This window comes from Maylandia zebra, linkage group LG13 (assembly GCF_041146795.1).
Source record: "Maylandia zebra isolate NMK-2024a linkage group LG13, Mzebra_GT3a, whole genome shotgun sequence".
NCBI lineage: Eukaryota > Metazoa > Chordata > Actinopteri > Cichliformes > Cichlidae > Maylandia > Maylandia zebra.
In genome coordinates, this window is record NC_135179.1 from 11,229,895 (window position 1) to 11,251,500 (window position 21,606).

At 38.9% G+C, this 21,606-nt stretch overlaps 1 protein-coding gene across 2 annotated transcripts in view; it reads right to left on the reverse strand.

Moving 5' to 3' along the window:
* Positions 1 to 375: 375 nt before the first annotated feature.
* The window catches only part of camkmt (calmodulin-lysine N-methyltransferase), a 130,426-nt gene continuing 109,195 nt past the window's right edge, over positions 376 to 21,606 (reverse strand). The window contains exons 10-12 of one of the 2 annotated variants that reach the window (XM_004570090.4): positions 15,797 to 15,860; positions 13,607 to 13,738; positions 376 to 3,085 (exon numbers count right to left, since the gene is read on the reverse strand). In XM_004570090.4, coding sequence (XP_004570147.3) covers positions 2,987 to 3,085; positions 13,607 to 13,738; positions 15,797 to 15,860 — 295 coding nt within the window. In that variant the 3' untranslated portion in view covers positions 376 to 2,986. The remainder of the gene's footprint in view (positions 3,086 to 13,606; positions 13,739 to 15,796; positions 15,861 to 21,606) is intronic. The other variant, XM_004570089.4, reaches the window with a different exon arrangement.

Here is a 21,606-nt window from a genome sequence, read left to right on the forward strand (position 1 = left end):
GGGGAAGACTGTTGACTGGGCTTGATATGTGTGCATGTGTGTGAGCGCATATGTGTGTGTTACCTTGTCTGCAGCCAGCTTAGCCTGCAGGAGGCCATTGTGTTTCAAACACAGTCCACAGATGATCTGGGCCTGGAGAAAACTAAGTACATTTGTGAACATTTAAGTCTAAATTTCAATAGTGAGACACAAATTTTCTATAGTGACCATTTATTCAGCAAAAATAACAAATATATCCCATCTAATAAAATCTATCTAAGAAGGATAAACTGTGTTTTTGTAATTGTTTTCTTGGTTTTTGTTGCATTGACATTTTAAAAGTACGTTTGTTTTGTATATGGATAAAGCAGTATATGGAAGCATTTAATACATGATATACTGGTACAGCATATTTTTTAAATTGACAAATTAAAGAGAAAGTCAGCATTTTGAAGCAAATGTGTTTATCTTTATTTGTCCACAAAAAAAGAAAAGAAAAAAAAACACCCACTCATAAATTTACACTGAAGAAGGAAAATACTGAATGGAGAAACTCACTACATAAGGCCATGTCCACATACATAAAAGTCATTACATTTTTATTGATATATCTGACATTTTATCTGAATATTATGCAATCAAAAAACTCAATTATAAAAACTCTTACAGCTATTCTTCCACACCGCTAACAGGAGGCTCTGTACAAAGATCAATGGAAAAAACAAAAACCAACCTTACACTCTCACAAAGTACTGTGGACATGGCCTGCAAATTAACATTTTTTAAGGATTTCCCCATATTTCTGATATTAGGCAGCAAAATCAGAATAATGCCACCTGTCAGCAGTTTCTTGAATGTCTGTTGTCACAGTGAGAAGTGTTAAGTCTAAGCATTAGTATCATAAATACAGAACTGACGGTGTGTTCATGTTTGAAGGCGTCACAGGAGAAGATTTTGCCAGTAACACAGGCAATAATTTGGAAAGAAGCAGCACAGTAGCACAGAGGCCACAGTAAACAGTGATGCCTAATACCGAACTGGTAGCACTGGTGATGTCACACTAGACAGTGATGAAAACACTATATTCAGAATCAGCTGTGAGGACATTTATGTTATCCTACATATATGTGACATACACAGTAAACTGCAGTACAGAAGAAAGATAACATTACTAAATAACCTTTCAAATCTTTGCACTGGAAACAGTTTTGAATAATTGAAACCCCCCAAAACCACTAATAAACTGGCATTCTCTACCAGCGAATTCTTTTTTAATATGAACAATGTAAACACTGGCGACCAGGAGATTCTGCATAGCTTCTTGGCTGCTGTATAAGGTAATGAATCACAGTGAATTATGGAAACCCCCCTGCAGTGTTAGGTACAGCTTTAGATTTGAGTGACCCACTGGCACTTGCTGTTTTTTTGTAACGATAGCAGAAACAGGAAACAGGTGAATGCATGAGAAAAGACCTGAGTAGAGCAGCTGGGAAAAAATGCAGTAAGCAGCAGAAGTAAAAGCAATTATCATATTATTATCGTATTGATTTTGAGGGATGATTCCACAAAAAAATTTTTTTAATTTAAAATCCTCATCATCATCATCATTAAAATCACTGAGCTGTGTGTTGCTGTTCTCGTATTCTAGTCACATGAATACTAAAAAAGATATTTTTAGGTATTCTGTATTTGTGGCGCAGGGAAGGAAAGAAAAGAAACAAACCCTTTTCTGATTCATGAAATGGTAAAATATTTTTGTTCCACACAAGAAAAACTTAATTAACAAATAGGCCTACTGTTTAATAAAAGCAATGCGCTCAATAAATCATAGGCCTTTACATACAGCCATGTCACACTGAGAGATCTAAGCTGCTCCTGGCTGGCAGGACTTTAGATCAAGGTGCTGCAGTCACAGAGCATGGTGAACATGCCAGTTAGTAATAGCAGCAGATTGTCTTTACTTAGTGGAAATTGAGGGATAATTAATAAATCTACTTCACAAAAAAATACTAATATAATTTATTGATTCCACAGTTTCAGGGTCACTTATCAATAAATGCAAATGGTGATGTCATTATTTGTGTATGTATTTCTTCTCTCTTTAGATACACACACATGTCCTGAAGGTTCAAACCAGTAGCTGTTATGTTTCATATCTTTGCACTGTCGGTAACTGTTTTGAGTGCAGCCTGCTGAAAATATGCAGCTGAGGATGACAAGTAAGTCTGATTAATAATTTCATCAACAGCATTTTGATTTTTTTTAAAACAAAATACCAGTCAAGCAGAAGTTTCAGGTACTCAGAACAAATGTCTGTTGTACAGTTAAAACACAGAATATATCATCAACAGAGCTTTGAAAATGCAATTTTGTTGTATCAAATCCAATCTGTAGCTCGTTAGTCTGAACGTGCATAATATGCAAATGCAATGTAGAAAATAAATTCTTAATATTGACCTCTGACTGGGATGAATGAGTTGCATTTAAAGACATTAAAACAGGAAAGAGAGGAAGCTGTGAGCAGCCTGTAACAGTTAATGAAGTAGAGCAGGCCTCCATGCTGAGGCCAGAAACACAGCGGCATGGATTAATGCTGACTAAGTTTAATCGGGGCAACTGACTGAACAACTGCCACCTGTATCAGGAACGATGGAGAAAATGTCAGTGCAACTGACTGATTGAATAGCTGGTTAACTGACTAAGCAACTAACTGGCTAGTGAAGGTCACTAAAGGTCTGACACAGTACTCAAAGGTTACCTGGTTGGCCAGATGACAGTTTAGCAATGTGATCCCCTTTCTTGGATGAAAGATTAAGTAAAGGGATGAGTAACAGGCTGACTAGAGCTTAGATGTTTGGTCAATTACAAGAATGGCAGGCCACCTGGTTAAAGGGATGGCTGGTGAGAGACTACTTTTAGATGGACAGTAGCTTTTTGATGCTAAATTAAAATATCTAGCAAGTAATACAAAGGAACTGTATACAGTTAAAGGCTCACTTGTTCTGTATTACTGAGTGAGGCTGACAGGTTGGGGTCCTTTGGTCAATGTGATTAGGTGAGGATAGTGGATATTCTCATCGTATACTTCTTTTCCCTCCCTCAGCATCTGAAAAACACAAAACATAGAAAACAATAAATAAACAGGCCAAAAACCTTACAGAAATTCTTATTAGATATTCATTCAGGATTCTGTTTCATTTCTGACACCAGTGTGTTAAAGAAAAGAAAAGAAAAGACTGACTATATTAATTAAATGTATACATAAATTCAAATACTGAACATTTTATATGAGACACATACACGGAAAGTTAACAGGAAATAAAAACACCTTAAAAGCACCTATATCCATTACATTCGGCAGTTTATTAGATATAACTTGCTACAAATAATAATAACAATAATAATAATAACAACATCTCAAAGGCGCTGTACTAGATTGAGATCAGATGAACTCATTGACATATTGAAAAACAGTTTGAATTGATATGATCTTTGTGATGTGCAAGCAGCCATCAGAAGATGTGCACACTGCGGTCATAAAAAGATACATGGTCTGTGGCATTTAAATGATGCTCAGTTGGGGCCCAAGGTGTCTAAAGAAAATTACAAAATCACCAGCCTGAACTGTTTCTACAAACCATGCTTTCATATTGTTTAGGCCAAATTGTCCCATCGTCCGAACCAGGCAATGTTTTTCCAAACTTCTAATCTTTAATTTTGCTGTATTCGTAAATGTTAGCCTTGGTTCCCTGTTCATAGCTGACAGGAGGAGCACCTGGAATGGTCTTCTGCTGCTGTAGCCCATCTGCCTCAAGCTGTGTGTTCAGAGATGCTCTTCTGCGTACCTTGGTTGTAACGAGTGGTTATTTGAGTTGCTGTGATTTTTCTATAAGCTTGAAGCAGGCTGCCCTTTCTCCTTTGACACTTCACATCAAGAAGATATTTTTGCTCAGAGAAACGCCAACAGGATATTTTTTCTTTTGTGGGTGATTCTCTGTAAACCCTACAGAATGTTGTGTGGAAAATCCCCATACTCAGACCAGCCCATGTGGTAAAAACAACCATGTCATATTTAAAGTAATTGAAATTACATGTTTTCTTCAATCTGATGCTAATATTCAGGAGTTGGTCATTTGTGCATAAAGGATAATCTATCTATTAACTGACAAACTGTTCCTACTCCAATATGAATACCCCCTACACATATATACACTGTTTCACACAGACAGCCTTGTGGGGTTCCCCCCTGGTGCCCACTCAGTGCCCTTTTAAGCAGACTTGGCAGTTTGTGCATGCACCAGCTAATCAGCTCACTTAGTGTCTGGCCAAATGATCAGAGGCTTATGAAAGTGAGTTTAGTGGGTCTGCTCATGTGAGAGTGTTTGACTGTCTATGTGTGTGCCTGTCTGTGTGTACAGGGTGAGAACAGGATAGTCGAGAACTGTGTGAAAAGGACTCTTCATAACAAGCAAAAACTGAGACTGACCTCAGATTCGTTCCCGTCAGTTGCAAGCAAGTGCTCTGAAAGTAACCCAAGCCTACTTACATCGCAAACTCAAATACTGATTATGTGCTGTTCTTACAACAAATTAAGCTATTTTGCAGCACTCGTGAAAATCATGATCCTGTGGTTTGGGTGGGGGTGGGGGTGGGTGGGTGGGGGGGGGGGGGGGGGTTTAATTTACAATTCACATTTGAAACCTAAAAAAATATAATTAATTTGACCCAATGTCATAAAGCCATGAGGTTGTTTTATTCATGACATTTTGCCTTGTTATGTGATAGTGATAGAAAGAGTCAGGAGGAAGGCGTAGCAAGGATGATATTCAACAATGGGCCCACAGCAGAATCGAACCAACATTGCAGGGGTTTTCTCCATATCACAATTGTAAAGCCATATTTTTAAAAAAAACAATGTCTAAAAGAGATTTTTTTGACTTCTGCTCTGAAGAAGGGTGCTGTGAAATCTGAGTCCCTACAGGCCATCTGATTTAGTTATCTGATTTTAGACTGACACAATAACCTACCAGCTTTCAGCTGCTATATGCTGCAACTTCACCAACAATACAGTATGTTTAAGGTTAAAATATGTTCAACCACACATTCCTTGTACCTTTTTGACTTAGTGTTTTTTAAACTGTTTTTTTTTCTCATATCTCATCACAGAAAAAGTGTTTAGTGCTTATTCATTGGTCTTTGTTAGACGTCCACGTCAGCTGTACAGAGGAATATAATTTGACAAAGATGCTCTTGTATATATCCTGCAGGAGACGTTGGTGTCACTTTAATGGCTTGCTTGGCACACCTCTCTCATCACACGTCATTCCCGCACCTTGACTTATAAAATATGCAATGCTAACTCGACACCATCTCTTCTCGTGCTTCTTTTTCCTTTTTGTTGAAGATGAACAATCAGCTCCAGCCTGCCCCCCACTCTCTCCTTTGGTCCCTCCCTTCTCTCCCTCCCCTTATATGTGTTATCTTCCTGTAGCCATCCCTCCAGGCACCGGCCCGTAGTTCAACCTGTGACCCTTGAAGAGAGAGAGAGTCAGTGAGAAAGAGGGTGGCAGGGAGACCGAAAGCAGACGACCCAGGGGGTGGTTGGGCGTGGATGGGCAGCTGCCTGCCCCCTCTACTAAGCCTGCTATGGGGACTACAACCAGCATTCACATTCAAATTCTACCAGGCAGAAGGAAAAGGGAAGCGATAGATTGCGGGATGGAGGGATAGAGAGGGAAGGATGGAGGGATCGAGAAGAGGGGGGGGGGGGGCTTAACACGGTGAGGGCTGAGAGCTCGCAGAGGTGAAAAGTTTAACAAGCAAAGCTGTTCCTCCTGATCGCAGGCCGCCTAATCAGCTTCATGGGTGGCTGGCTAAATCGGCTCTCAACTCGACCCCCCACCCCACCTTCCCTGAAATCTTTTTTTCTTTATTATTTTCTTTCCAAGGTGCAAGTCATTTATTTTATTGCCACTTTCGGCCCAGCTTCTGCCTCCCTCTTCTTTTTTTCCCCTTTATTCTTGCCCTGCTTGTGCAGACCAAAAAAACAGTGAACAAGGTGGAACAAGAGGAAGGAGGGGGCTCTGAGACAAGGGAAGCTGGGATGAACCGGATGTCTGGGGTCTCTCTCAGCAGGATTAGGAAACAGAGAATGAGGGATTGGGTGGATGGAGAGATGAGTTGAAGAAGGGATAGAAGGACAGGCTTGAATAAATAGAGAAGTGGGTCGTGATGTAGGAAATGGGAAGATAGAGGGGAACAGAGGGAGGGAGACCGGAGAAGGGTGAAGGAAGATATGTCGGAGAATTGGGGGGGGGGGGGTTAAGTCAGGCAGCCGAGGGGGGAGAGAGGAGGAAGAGAAAAACAGAGGCCCCGAAAAAGGAGGCAGGGAAGAGAGTGCAAGTCCACGGACACAGTGGGGATACTATTTATGCATGTGAGGGAGACGGGGGATGTACACATATGCACACACTCTCTCTCTTTCTGTGTGTGTATGTGTGTGTGTACGAGTGAAATTAAAATTCATGACTCTCTCTTCACAACCATTTGAGTAACAAGATTAAGATGGCGGGTTAGAAAATAGTGCTGGCATTATCAGTCTGCTTGCAGTCCCTCCAGCTGCTTGCCTCTCTATTCCACAACAGTGGGGATAAGAGGATAACGCAGCTAGCCCTGTCTGCCTGTCCTAGCACACGCCTTACACTTTAACACACACACACACGCACACAAACACACACAGATCTTAAGAAACACTACCAATGCACAACGGGCCTGCCTGCCTGCTTGCCTGCCTGCTGTCAGCAGTCCCTTGAGTGTGTTTGTGTCAGAGGGTGAAAGTGTGTGCATGTTTGGAAAACTGCAGAGTAGCGAGCTGGGGGTCTGGAGAAGGTTTGTAAAGAATTGCTAAAAAACCCTCCCTTCTCTTTCTCTTCACACAAACACATGCAAAGCAAACATTACAACTGGCAGTATATTCCAAACAAAATCTGACAAGTGCCGAACCTGGCACAAAGAGGAAGGACAGAATATTCATAGCTACTGGGAGTACACGCTTAACAGCATCTGTGCCAGATGGAGAAGCTTATGACTCAACTCAAAGCACCAAAATGATAGAAATATAATTAGGAATTATACTTACATTATGTTACTGTCTTAAAACTGTTTGGTTTCAGTAAGTTTGGACTTTGACTTTAGTGTGCTGCCAACTTGTCATTTACTTAAATCTCTGTCCAAATTTTGACTAACACCTAATATTAATACACATTTTTTCCCATCAGATTTATAAAGGCAATGAAGCAAGAACGAACAAAATGGAATGATATGCAAGAAATGGTCAAGTGCGTCAGTGAGGTGGGCTATAGCAGTGCCCCGAAAGGATGGTTGTTCATTTTTAGGTGAAAAGCAAGGTTTTAGACTTCAGGCAATTACTACTTGAAGTCTAGACATCAACAAATGCTGCATTTCCTTCCCTGAGATGCTGTGCTAGGCCTTTACTGCAGCTACCTTCAGTTGTTTACGTGTCTTTCATGCCTTCAGTTTTGTCTTTAGTAACTGAAGAGCATACTCTATTGGGTTGATATACTTTCGAATTCACCCTGCTACTTCTATCAATAGTCACATCATCACTAAAACTGCTAATCTGATTCCATTGCCATCCATACTGCCCATGCCATTACATTGCCTCCAGCATGGTTGAGAGATCATGTTTGTATGGTTTCAATAATGAATTGTTTCCTTCTCCATACTTTTCTCTTTTCATGGTTCTGGTACAATTTAATCTTGGTTTCATCTGTTTAAGGACTCTTTTCAGAAAGGAAGGATGTTAGATGTATTCTAAACCTTCTTGTTCTTGAGTGTAACCAGCAGTTTGCACTTTGCTGTAAACTCCCAGTAAAGGCGTTGTGAAGGCATCTCTTAAATGTAGACCCTGATAAATATATTCCTACGTCCTCAAGACTGTTATTATCTTGGTTAGATGTTTTCAAGTTGTTTTTATAAACCAAGGAAATAATTCTTCATGAATGTTTATTCATTTATTTATTTTGAGCTTAATGATGCGCTCTCCCACTTGCACTGTCATCTCTTCAGTCTCATATTTAAAATATAGTGGAAAGTTACTTTAAAAATGTCAATGCTTTCAATCAATATGCTTAATTAGATATTATGTCTGCTTCATGTGAATAGGCCTCACCTGGCCATAAAACTGTCTGTCAGTCAATTGCCCAATTACTTTTGAGACTCTGAAGGAACTCTTTATAAGAATGGTTGAAAATGTTAAACAGGTAATACAAAATGCTAGTAAAGCCCGTGAAACTAAAGCTGAAAGTTTTTGGGGGTTTTTTTGTAAAAGCTGTGGTGGCACACTGAAGCAAAAAAGTGTGTCCTTGTCCAACAAATGGCCTAACTGCACCAGCTTGTGTGTTGGAAATGGCGAGGTGAAAATTGCATTCATTTTGTACTTCAAAATGAACAAGTAAGTGAAGGGTTTTTTTTTCTGTTTTTATTATAGTTCCATTTTTATTATTTTCAATATTAGAATCATATTACATTTTTCTGCAAAACAGTTAAATAGAGCTACAAATTACTTGGTGGGGGAGACACTGGTATTGTAGCACCAGGCTTTTATCGTTAACTGATAAAAGTGGGACAATGTCATTGGCCAAAAAATAAATATAAGGAGTAATGCAACAAATTACTTTCTACAAGAAGTAAATAAGTAATGTAATGCATTACTTCTGTAAAAGGTTATATGTAATATGTTACTTTCATGAAGCAGACTTCAGCACCAACTGTATATAGCCACATGCTTATTCTGGACAAAAAAAAAGGTTTACAATACACTATGCAGTGAAAGAGTGTCCTTTAACGTCCCTCTGGTGGATATGTCTTTGAAAGAAACTGAAAGAAATTCTATACTGTGGTTCACTGTTAGCTGTGATATGCATTTTTCTTCTCTTCTAAACCAATCACTGAAAACAAATATAGCAGGAGTAATCTGTAGTGCAAATTAGTAGCAGCTGTTCATTTGTGTGTGTGTGTGTGTGTGTGTGTGTGTGTGTGTGTGTGTGTGTGTGTGTGTGTGTGTGTGTGTGTGTGTGTAGAGGTAGTTTGTGTTTTGCAGTGATATCATCATCATCGTATGGAGCGTGTGTGTGTGTGTGTGTGTGTGTGTGTGTGTGTGTGTGTGTATAGAGGTAGTTTGTGTTTTGCAGTGATATCATCATCATCGTGTGGAGCGTGTGTTTGTGTGTAATGTCTAGCCAATATGCTGTCTGAGTGATGTCTGGTTTGTGTGGGATAGTGATATAGCTTGTTTCTTAGTGTGTGTGTGTGTGTGTGTGTGTGTGTGTGTGTGTGTGTGTGTGTGTGTGTGTGTGTGTGTCTAGAATGGTCAGTCAATCCACACAGGGGTTGTTCTGAGTGTTCATCAGAAGATAAGCAGGGGAGACTTAATCACCTTCAGATGTGAGGGGGGCACTTCAAGTTGCCCTGATATCCAAACACAGCACCTGACCCTGCTGTGTGCGTGTGTGACAGTGTACTAATGTATGCATATCACGTAGCAATAAGTGTGTATTTCAAGAGTGACCTGAATGTTCACACAGTCCTCTTGGATTCCAAAGAAAAGAGGAAAAAGCACATTTAAAAATGTTACTATTAACAGTGTGCACACACTGGTGTCTCAGAGACATACAAGAGCGAAAACAGGATGTCAACCACCTTGTGACTAGAAGGGGGGAAAAGGTGGTTGGGTTTTCTTATTTGCTGTCGGACACAATTGCAAGTAGTTGCTGCGATCAGCTGGTGGCACAGAGGGTCAATGTGTGCAGAGGTGTGCAGACAACGTGTCTTCAAATAACTGCGGCCCGACTCAGACTGACTGCAATCGCTCACAGACAGATTGGTTAATGTTCGCAAATAATTGCGGTCTACTTTATAAATGCACACAGATTGTCAACACCTTGTAATCAATCTGAGTTAGTCTGCACCGATTACAAATTGTCTGCAAGATCTCTCTGAAAGAGAGGACTCGACTTAGCTGGTTATATTTCTATATTAAAGTAGGGTTGCTGAGCACCTACATCATTGTGCAGTTAAATCACCTTTAATAAGCAACTAAATTACTATTTGTAGAGGCAGTTTCAAATCTATGAGAAGTGGAACAAGTCAAAAATGCAGCGAGCCATTTAAAATAGTGAACTGAATACCTGGCTAGTAGAGCCACGTGAAAACACAACAACTATATAAATGGCTCATGAGTGCTCCCCCATATTTGCAGTTTTTAAGCAATTTATTACAGTTAATCACCATATTATCACAAACTGATGGCATGTAATTACCAACTCGAGTCCATTCGGTTGCAAACTAATTGCCTTCATGATGCATTAAAGTTGCTATAATTTTATCTCTTTAAATTCTGCATTCGGTGTAAGACAACACCCACTGAAATCCCACCAAAGCTATTCATTTCTTCCTATATATCCCTTTTAATGCATCCCTCTCTCCCTGCTTGTTTCTTTCCCACTCGTCACTTTTTTCACTATAATTTTGGTAATTTTCTTTATAGCTTTAGCTATTCCCACTCCACCTGAGAGTAGAACCACCAGAACTATACAAAATCATATTATACATTAATATCTATAACAAAAAACATGCTTGCTAGTTCCAATTAGTTGTGTACAGTTTCAAGTTTTAAAGGCCACCAGCCGGTAACAGACACCAAAATTTTAATTGGCTGGAGTGATGTGATCAAAGGTACAGTGGTGAACTTTACTTTCTCAGATGTGGATTGTGACATTATGCCATGTAATTGTAAAATGTTGAGTCAGTCCCTTCTCTAAATGAGTGCTTATCCTAAATGCGGTTTAAAAGGCTCCAGAGTCACTTAGATATCCAAATTAAAGTTAGTCAAGGACCAACAGCAAAGATCGAGACAGAGAAAAGGAGTGAAATATTCCTTGCTGAGGTTCAGGCCACTTTAACAGGCACTTTAATGGCCAGTCTGTCCAATTCTCCCACCAGCGTAGGTGAATGTGTGCGCACCAATTTAGCCCACTTCTCGCTGTCCTGTTCTTCTGTAGCTGTGTGTGTAATGGAGTTAACAGCTGGACACCACTTCTTTTAACACAGCCTACTCATGTGCTTTCTGTCGGCCCTTTTCTCTTTTTCACTCTCCTTTTCTCTCCTTCCCTTTCTCATTGTCACTGTGCCAAGTTAAAGCAGCTTGTTTTTGCTCTGGTGTGTCTCTAAACATCAAACAACAGGCTAATCTGCTGGTCTTTATTAAAGCTGAGAGCACATTACACAACCCAGATTGGTGCTGCTTTCTTTTTCGACTAGCAAAAGATTCTGCACAATTTTGAGAGAGAAATGAAACAGTTTAACTCTGTTTTCTTTCAAGTTCATTTCAGTTCAATGAATTAACCAATATATTTTTGCTCAGAATGAGAACTGCAGATTTTCTTTAGAGAACTTCACAGATGTAATGATGATAGTAAGGCAAAGTCTTAAAAAACTGAAACAACACTTTTATTTTCTTCTTGAATCAAACATAGTGTAGTCAAGTATCTACACAGAGAACATTTCAGTCCATCAGCTCACCTGTTTCTCAACCAGATATGCTTTCATTTTAATCAATTGAGTTGTCGCAAATACATAATATCAACTTTCAATGCAAGCTAGAACTACATAAAATCTATACTTTTATGCAATTCTGTACCTGTTAGGCTGCACATAACAAACAGACAGCCTTCAGGTCTGAAATGCTAAGGCAATGTAAAACCCTTGTTCCTTCTAATGACCACTAATGATCAGTGATCAGGTATGAATTTCTGAGAAAATGACCCTACTTCTAGCCTAACTTATTAGCTCTGTGCACATTTAGTTTTTTGGTCTCAATCACCACTTTCAAGTCTTGATCATCATGCTCATTTTGTAAAGTATGGTTTCATTAATAGCTCGGTCACCGCAGAGTAGGAAAAAAAGGACGGTAACCTCATTGTGACTAGGAAAAATCAGTGGTTCCTGGTAGGGCTGGGCCATATCATACCGTTCACGGTAATACCAGTATAATGTTGGGCAACGATAAGAAAATGAAATATCATGATAGAATATGGGTAAAACGCGCATGCGCAGTGCCTTTGTTTTCATACGCACATGGCGGAAAAAGCATGCCAGTGACGAAGAATGAGAAGGGCGAAAGTGGATCGTTAAATGAAACGGATGAACCAGAATTGGTTTGTAAAAATGCTGTGGAATTTGTTTAGCTTTCATCCGTCAGATACACAACAAAGCACTATTTTTGGTAGAGCATGCTAGCGGGCCGTCGTTATTACCGTGTTGTTTGGAAAATACGGCACACTTAAAATCAATCCTTTGATTTTTCTGAAAATCGACAGGGCCCCTTATAATCCCGTGTGTCTTATGTATGAATTCTGGTTTTGTTTACTGACCTCGAAACGATTTTATGTCGTACACGGCGCTCGAAAATCTGTCAAATGTTTTAGTACGACTTTGCTAAGCTACGAACCCGCATCACTTGATGGATTGTCGGAGCATTACGGCTATCGTAGGCAGAAGCCTCACTGAGTGATACATACTGTGCTTCAACATAATATTACTGTATTGTGTGTGTATAACCTCTTTTTAAGTTTTATGGATATTATACATGGTTATGCTGAGGATATGTCGGCCAATTTCCACTGGAAATGCCTTTTGGTTAAACTGTCAGCAAAGAATTTGTATTTGCACTGTTAATTTTTTATATAACTTTAATGCACATAAAAAACAGCTGCTTGTTTAAGTGAAAATATATCGATGGATTTTTTTGTTTTGCACCAATAAAGTTGTGGATTTGTAAAGTATTTTGTCTAGTGTCAATTATATCGTCAGATATATCATTATCACAACTTTTCAAATGTATATCGTGATAAATATTTTTGGTCATATCGCCCTGCTCTACTTCCTGGTCATTGTGTGTGGGAGACAGTGTTGGAGTGAAGCTTAACTTTTATTGCCAGTTGTTGCAGTGATCAACTAGTCCCCTCAGACAGATTGGTAAAGGTTAGCAAATAACTGCTGTCTAATTGATGAACACAGATGAATTGCTAACACCTGAATATCTGTTTTCACGGAATACAAGTAGTTATTCTGAATTTCAGTTTATTGTGATTTCTTCCATATGTAGACGGCAACAGATTTGTAATTTTCTCCAATTTGTCACAGCTAATCACTGTATTATAACAACCAATTTGACCTCATTTGAAGCGATAGCAGACTGTCTCCATTTTATTGCCATTTAATTAGTCTTCTTGTGTTCTCTACTAGTTCGTTAAGTAGACTAGTTTGGGAAAACAAAAAAGATACCAACAACCAAAATGCTCAAACAAAAGCTATAGTGCAAAAGAATAGTGCTATGAATACCACTATTGCAGACAATGCTGCTTCTGTGCTTGAAAATGCATCTCATACTATATCTTCAAATGCATTTTGATGCATTTTTATAAACTATTTATAAACACACTGTTCTTCTGCCATATGTATGGACCACTATCTTTAGCAAAACAATGATTAATTCTACTTCATGTTGAATAAATGTTGTTTTTCCTTTCTTGGACATGTTTCTTACCTTCAAGTGGACATCCCAGACCTGAGCATCATACTGCTGGTGTTGAGAGATGCAAAATCCAGCTTGCTGGGCCAGTTGACAGAAGAGTCTTAGAGTTTCCCCTCGCTGAGGAGCGAACACCAATGCCATGCCCTGAATAGAAGACAAGTTTTTCTAAAGTTGGACAGTGAATAAATTAAGAGTATATTTCTGGGGTACTTCACACGTACTATCACACCATTAGTTGTTGTTTAGCTTTCACAAAGGGAAAACAGAGGTAATTGCTAGTGTGTCTTTTTCATGGTACATTTTAGATGATAAACTAAACAAAAATGAAAGGCAAAGCTCTTCTAATCCAATAAACCCAGAAAATGTGAGCAGAAATGCAAAGGTGTGAATTTGTCTACTTGAGTATGTGATTGTGTGTTGGTGCGTCTATGTGTGAAAAAGCCAGAGAAGGAAAAGCGTGTGTGTGTGTCTGTGCGTGCGCATGCACAACAGACATCCTGCATATACTAAGAGGATTACCAACAGGTTCAAAGTTTCTTTGAAATCCTTCAGCTTTCAGTTTTATTTCATGTTGATCATGTTATTATTGTTTTAATTAAACAGCGCAAAGAGGGATGCTCACACAATCACACACATACAGCAAATACACCTAATGCACAATGTACAACGACACAACACAAGCTAAAGAACACAAAGGCAGCAAAAACAGCAGGATCAGTGAGTCCGACAGATGATTTTTCATCTTTATATCCAGTAGCATTTCTCCTGTCTCACAAAAAAAACAGAGCAAACGCAAACAAACAGACAAAATTCCTCCCAACACTAATCAGCTGATTAAGAGGATCCAGCCCACCGGATGGACCACCTTTGTCAGAAACAACAAATTAGTGCCATTAGATGGGAGAATTAATTGTTTTGTTAATTGTTTAATCAGCTTAGCAAATTATTAAATATTTGGCAAAGCTTGTTGTGGCAGCGTCAGTCTGATGGCCGACACTCAAATCATATTAGCCCCCGAATTATCTCCATTGGATTAAAGAGAGAGACACATGAAGAGAGACTTAACACACAGATGTACAACAATGGCCAGATGTCACGTCTCTCATTTGACAGCATTCGGCTTTTGACCACAGCAACTTCAGGCTGCAAGTGTAATTGCTTATGCCACCGTCTAAAATGTCAGCTGAAGAAACGCGTGTCATTGCTGGAAACCAGTTGAATATAATGCTGACATTATAATCTCTCACTCTTTCTGAGGACCTCAGCTGTTTGCAAAAGAGGTACTAAAAAATCTTAATTTTGAAGGTTGACTAACCAAGAACTGCAAAAGACACAGGTTAGTATTTACCCCTGGTCATAGCAATGAAGATGCTTTTTGAGGTATTTGCTATGAAGATTTCAGCACCAGTCCGGTAAAATGGGAGTGATCCTAATCTTATTCAAGACACTGAGATTAGCCATAAATCAGTCAAGTCTATTTTTTGTGCAAAAAGCAGTCAGCTCATGATAATTTAATATAGTTGTGTTTAAATTTAGTCATTATTTTTAACAATGAGTTGGGATGGCCAGTTATAAATTATTCAAGATGGGACTTTTTCCCACTGCACCCACTTTTTCCTCCCTTCAGTCTCCATCTGTTCTTGGAGTCCATCTCCGCCATATCCTCATCATCCTCATCCCTCTCTCTCTCCCTCCTCATTCTTCCTTTTCTGTGTCCTCACCTGCTTCCTCTCCTCCCCATCTCCTTCCCTTTGGTGCCATTTTCACCTCTTTTTCATAAACAGATATTTCTCATAACAGTCTGGCCTCTGTACTTAAAACGCACCCCTCTTCCCTCAGATGAATAGAAATCTCAACCCTATCTCTTCCAGCCTTTTGCTTTTTTCCCCCCATTTCCTTTAGCTGTCACAGCGTGGGGTCTTATCGCGAGGCCAAAAGAGAAAAGTTGCCTCGGATTTATGATTAAGGGAAGGGAAGGGAAGAGAGAGACGGAGATCAGAGCGATCCATTCAAGTTGCTTATAATAAGCATTAAAGCATTACATGATATTAATCCTGTCAGACTGTTAATGTCTATAGGGTTTCGGGCAAAGCCTAATTATGACTGAGAAGAGTGGGAGGTGATTTAGAGAAAGGGGATAAGCAGAGATATATACAGTAGACACACAAAGGCAAACGCAAACACATGCACACGCACACTTACGCTGGGTTGCAGTAATCTCCTTATAGCATCAACCAGGCTGGCTCTGTACTGGTCCAGAAACAAACTAGGAGGGAGAGGGAGAGTGGGATTAGAATGCATTCATACGATAGCAGTTCTAGATAAAGCAGCAGACTATTTATTTGCTTTTGTTTACAAATAAATCCACCAAGAGGAAGAGGAGAAAAACAATTTGCATGAGTAAGATGCTCTTCCGTTTTGTTTCGGGGTTTCAGAAAGCATTCACCTCAGCACTGAGAGGAATGCAGAACATCAGAAAATCCAATGTGCACAGATGCTATCTCCTACAGTAAACATACGCGAGTGTATGAGCAGACATGCACACTTTTACTGAGATGCTAAAAAGCGGCGGTAAAGCACTTTGGATTGGTGGAATTAATACCCAGAGTGTGCTCTCTGAAGTTAATATGAAGATTTAACAACATAAACAACACATGGGAGAAAAAATTAAAACAAATCATGTTCACAAATCCAAATTAACTGGCCTCTGTGAGCACTCACATACAGTAACTCGCACGTGTGCATGTAAGAAACAGAAACAGGCCTCTATTGGAGTCACAAAACTACACTTGTCTTTAGAAAGAGGACATTTGTGTGAAGCAGAAAAAGAAAAGAAGCAGACTGAAACACAGATAAGAATGTTTTCTTTTAAACGCAGAATATCACATTAAAAAAAAACCTTAATAAATCATAAAATCCAGAATATTATAATTATTATTGATTTTTTGGAAACAAATATACCAAAAAAAAAACCATTACATTTTTTTTTTTTAAAAAAACATTGAAAAAAATATATTTCACTATTAAATTGAGTCTCAACTCTTAATTTTACCATTTATGCATTTGGTTTTGTTTTATAGTAAAAATTAAGGCTCCACACTCCTTTTTTCATAATGGTCATTATTATTTTTATTATTAATGTTGGGGATTTGTTTTTTTTAATAGCCCCAAGCCTTCAACCTCAAAAAAGGGAGCTCAAAAGAAACTAGAAAGAGGTGGGATTTTTTTTGTTTCCCTGCTGTTGTCACAGTTCTGGGCCATTTTGACCCAGCGTTTTGAGTTTCTTAGGTTGTGGTTTATTTTTGCATAATGGATTGTTTTCTGATACTCTTGTGCTTTGTTGATTATTATTAGAATTCTATGTTTCTGTTTATTTTTGTTTAGGGATTAGTTCTTTGGTTGTGCCTCATGTTTAGTGTAGGTTCAGTTCTGTCTGGCTCTTCGTGAAATGGTTTCTTCTTTCCTGTTTTATTGTGAAAGTCCGTGTCTCATGTGAGTGTATTCAGTTTTGCCTCCCTTGTCTCGTCTCATCAATTACTTCCAGCTGTGTTCCCCACCTGTGTGTAATCTCCCTGTGTTCTTCTGTGTGTATTTAAGTCGTGTCTTCTTATGTTGTAGTCGCTGGTCTGTTTCATCCATGTGTTCTCCCTGCTGTCTACCGGCATATGCCTCTGCTCACCCTCCTTCATGTTTGTATTTAGTTTTCCCAGTTTAAGTTGTCTTAAGTTGTGTTTGCCATTTTCAACTTGTGTTTTGTCTTACAATAAACCTCCTTCGCACCTCCACGAGTGCCTGCAATTGGATCCTCCTTTATTTTTCTCCACACGGCTCATTCCACTCGCTGTGACAGCTGTTCTCTATTTTTTCCCCCTCAAAACAAAATGTGGTACATGACAGGAGATAACAAATAAATGTCAATTTAATTTTAATATCCAAGAACGTTTCTTTTTGAGAAGTGGAAAGTGCCAGGTTTATGTCACTATATTCATAGTATTAGTGACAAATGAACCCTTCTAACTTGTAAAAACTAATATACCTTATTATTTTGATTCAAGATAACATACATATAATTATGTATGTTATTTATGGCATTATTAGGTCAACAAAAAATGAAAGCTTGATAAATTTTATATTTTTGTTTTCAATGTAATTGTTAAAAACCTTACAGAAGAAAAAACTTGAATTAGTTTTGCATTGAGTATCGGGGTCTCCAAAAATCCTGACACACAAAAATACAAAAAATGTATTTGTGGTTGAAATGCACTGAAAAATTAATAAAGAAGTGTATGAGGCTGCCTTTTCTGAAACCGCTAATCAAAAAGTGCTGAAGAAGACTGGAGGAGTTTTATCACTGCATTTACCGCCCTCCAACAAGAATCGCAAAGATGGTTGGAGAACATTACTGAAGAAAAAGCTGTTTTAAAGGGCATTACATTGATTTAGATTGATTTTGTGGAGACTCACCTAACCTTGAAGTCTTCTACCTTAAAATTTAAAGACTGACATAATGGAAACCTGCTTTTTCAACTCCAAAAAGTGAGTAGGTACCCATGATTTAACCGTGGAAACAGATTTATTTTGCCACAACTAAAGTAACACACAACACGAGCACACAGGCTTAAATCAGCTCCAGTCATTCAAAGGAAAGTAGCACCTGTCTATCTACTCACAAAGACAAATTTCAATCCATTACGCAATGGAGTAGTGCACTATGAGTGTGTGTGTCTATTATCACAGATGAGAGTGGAGTAATTTGACTAAAATGCAACAATACAGTGCAGATTTGACATAATCCTGCACATCCGTCCAACTGTCCAGTGGAGTGGCAATCTGGATTCAACCTTCCAATCACAGTCTCTGACCTTTCCTCATTCAAAATCCTCTGATCCCCACGAGGAATGAGAGGTGCATGTAACAGGATCTGCTCCCTCCATGTTTGCCGGTACATAAGCAGATATGCTCTTGCTGTTTTTTTTCCTTTTTGTTTTTTTTTTTATGGGGGGGGGGGGGTAAAAACTCTGCACAAACCAGCATTAAAACAAACATGTGAGCACATATATGTAAAGCTGCTTACTCTTCCAAGGCTACATGGAGGTGTGAAGTTTATTTGACTTGAAAGGTGAGAGGTTTCAGTTTGGTTTATTTTGCCACAGATATCAGTTCACAGGAAAAGTGAGTGGCAAGGAAAACAAGGAAGTGAGCTTGTTGGGTGGAGGTAACGGCTGGGACAGACGTGTAAACACACATGTACAGACACACGCTAAGGCCAAGGGAAGGACATAGTGTCATTCAGAGGGCAACAGTTTTAAAAAAATGAGCAATGGTCAATGCTGATGTCTGCAATTCAAGTAGAATATTGTGGCTTGAAAGCTAAACCACAAATAAGGCTGGACAAGTTACACAAAGTAAATCTTTAATGAGCCATTTACCAAGATCTATAAAGGAATTATGGAGCCATTAGTTTAAGATTATTACCTCAGGTATGGGGGTAACAATAACCCCCTTTGAAACCGATTACACCAAGCAACAGGCAGCAACCCCCTACAACTACTCAGGACCGGTGGTTGCCAGGTGGTTGCTAACCTCTCTCTTGAAGCCTTTTGAGTTTGGGCATTGCTTTTTTTAAAGTTTGACACATAACAATTTACAGTATTTATTTTTTTAAGTTTTCTTGCTATTAAGTTTTTTTTTAAATATGATTTCACTAAATATCAGTCACCTCTACAGCAGGGTTTGCATTCCTGATTGAGGTACTGTATCTCTTTTTATATGGTGCTAGTAATGCATTAAAAATATTTTTTGGAGCAGTTTGGCTTCTGGGATGTTTAATATAGTGTTTACAATTTAAAACCACATTCCTGTTAAAAAAATCTTCCACATACTTTAATGCATTCTCTGTCTTTTCTTTTTAAAGTTTTGAGGTATTATTTTAGATTCACAAAATAAGTGCTCTTTCCCTTTAAGGTCACCTCTGATGAACTCAGACTGTCAGAGGCCTATTGTCTTGTGATGACCCCACCCACCCAGGACAGCCCAGCAAAATCAGTCAAAACAGACCAGAGGTCAAAGGGTGAACGGGTGTGTGAATCTGTTGCTACTAAATTTGTCTGCTTATACACATACGTACACTGATGATGTCAAGGCCTCAATTGTGAGACTATAAAAACAAATGACATCATTTACTAAGTCTATGTTCCCAAGGATTACGGTGCAATGGTATATATTTTTTATATGCATTATAAGAATATAAAAGAAAGTATTATCATCCATCCATCCATTCTCTTCCACTTATCCTTATCAGGGTGGCAGGGGGGCTGGAGCCTATCCCAGCTGTCATAGGGCGAAGGGCGGGATACAACCTGGACAGGTCACCAGTCTATCGCAGAATCATCAGTTAACCTAGCCCCAATAACTGCATGTCTTTGGGAGGAAGCCGGGTTACCCGGAGAGAATCCACGCAAACACAGGAGAAAATCCAGTGATGATTTATTTGAGTTTCACTTGATTAAATTCAATTGATTCATGTCAGATTATTTAGTCCCAGGCTATCCAGGAAATTTACTCTCACTACATTGCAGTCATGTGGGAAAACAGGACTAACCTACTTAAGACGGAAACAGCAACACAACGTCACAACAGTTTCTACTGAGTCTGCTTATCCAATTCAGTTTCACAATGGGGAACCTATCCCAGCTGTCACAGGGAGAAAGGTGTAGTACACAAAGAGACAGACAACCTTTCACACTCACAATCACACCTATGGCCAATATAGAGATTTAACCTGGTGGATTTGGATCCAGGATAGTGCTAGCATACACCACCATGCCACCCGTGTACCATTCCAGTATCAGAAAACGCAAATTTTAAATTTTAAATAAATAATTCTGTAAGTAAATTGCTGCCACAAAAGTAGTGCTAAACTAGATGTTGTTTTTTTAAATTAATCATAAATATTAAAACTAATGTTCTTTCTTCATCTTATGAACATGTTGAAGCAACACTCACTTGTTTATTGATTCAACAACATTAATACTGCAAAAGACATACATATTTCTGACCTTCGGCTCAGAGGGATATTACTAAAAGGCATCACACAGAGCTTTCAACAAAGATATATTTGTGTTCTGTGCGCGTGTGCCAGTAATGTGTCTCTAAACTAATGCAATCCAGCATAACAATGAGCAGTAAAGTGAAACACAAAAACAGGTGTGTATGGATAAAGGACTGCAAATATGAATAAACAGAAGATGACAATTACATAGATACAGTGAAAACCAGAAGGATGCAGAAACTTGCACAAACTCACTGTCACACACACACAAACAGGGCTTTATCTCACTCCCTACACATGGACAGCTTTTGGAGAAAGCAGACATGCCAACATCCCAGCCAAAGATTCTCTGCCACCCTCATGCCCACTGCAGGAATCCCTCTCTCTCTCCCTGCCAGACAAACACAAACACAAATGTGAGGAGGCACACAACACTATTTCTGCTATGCTGGTTCCTACTTCACTGAAACTTCCTTTCTCGGTGTAAATGGCTGAAAGTTTCCACATAAGACTTTCATATTTGACCAAAATTGTCTCATAAATACAGCGTGAACTGAAATTAACTGCTTGCTTCCTTCTTTAACCCATCTTCTATCTCATTGTACTGTATTAACTATAAACTCAACAAAGCCTCTTTTTTTGTTAAAACATTGAGTGAGTGACAGTTTGTTTTCTGACAAGCAAGTGTTCATAGTTGACTGGGTGACTTTCTGAATAGCTAGATCATCTGCTGAAAAACCTCCCTCAAAACATTCAATAAACCTGAGAGTGACTTTCACTCTTAAGAAAGGAATACAAGTTATGATAAAATAAAAGAAAAAAAGTCTTTTACCTTTGCAGCATTCTAACACTTCATTGAGCTGCTGACCTTTTATTCACAGTTAGGCAGTCCCGTTTGCTCCTTCCAGTTGTGTTGCTTATATTACTGGCACAAGTCTTTAATTTTTTAACTTATTACTTT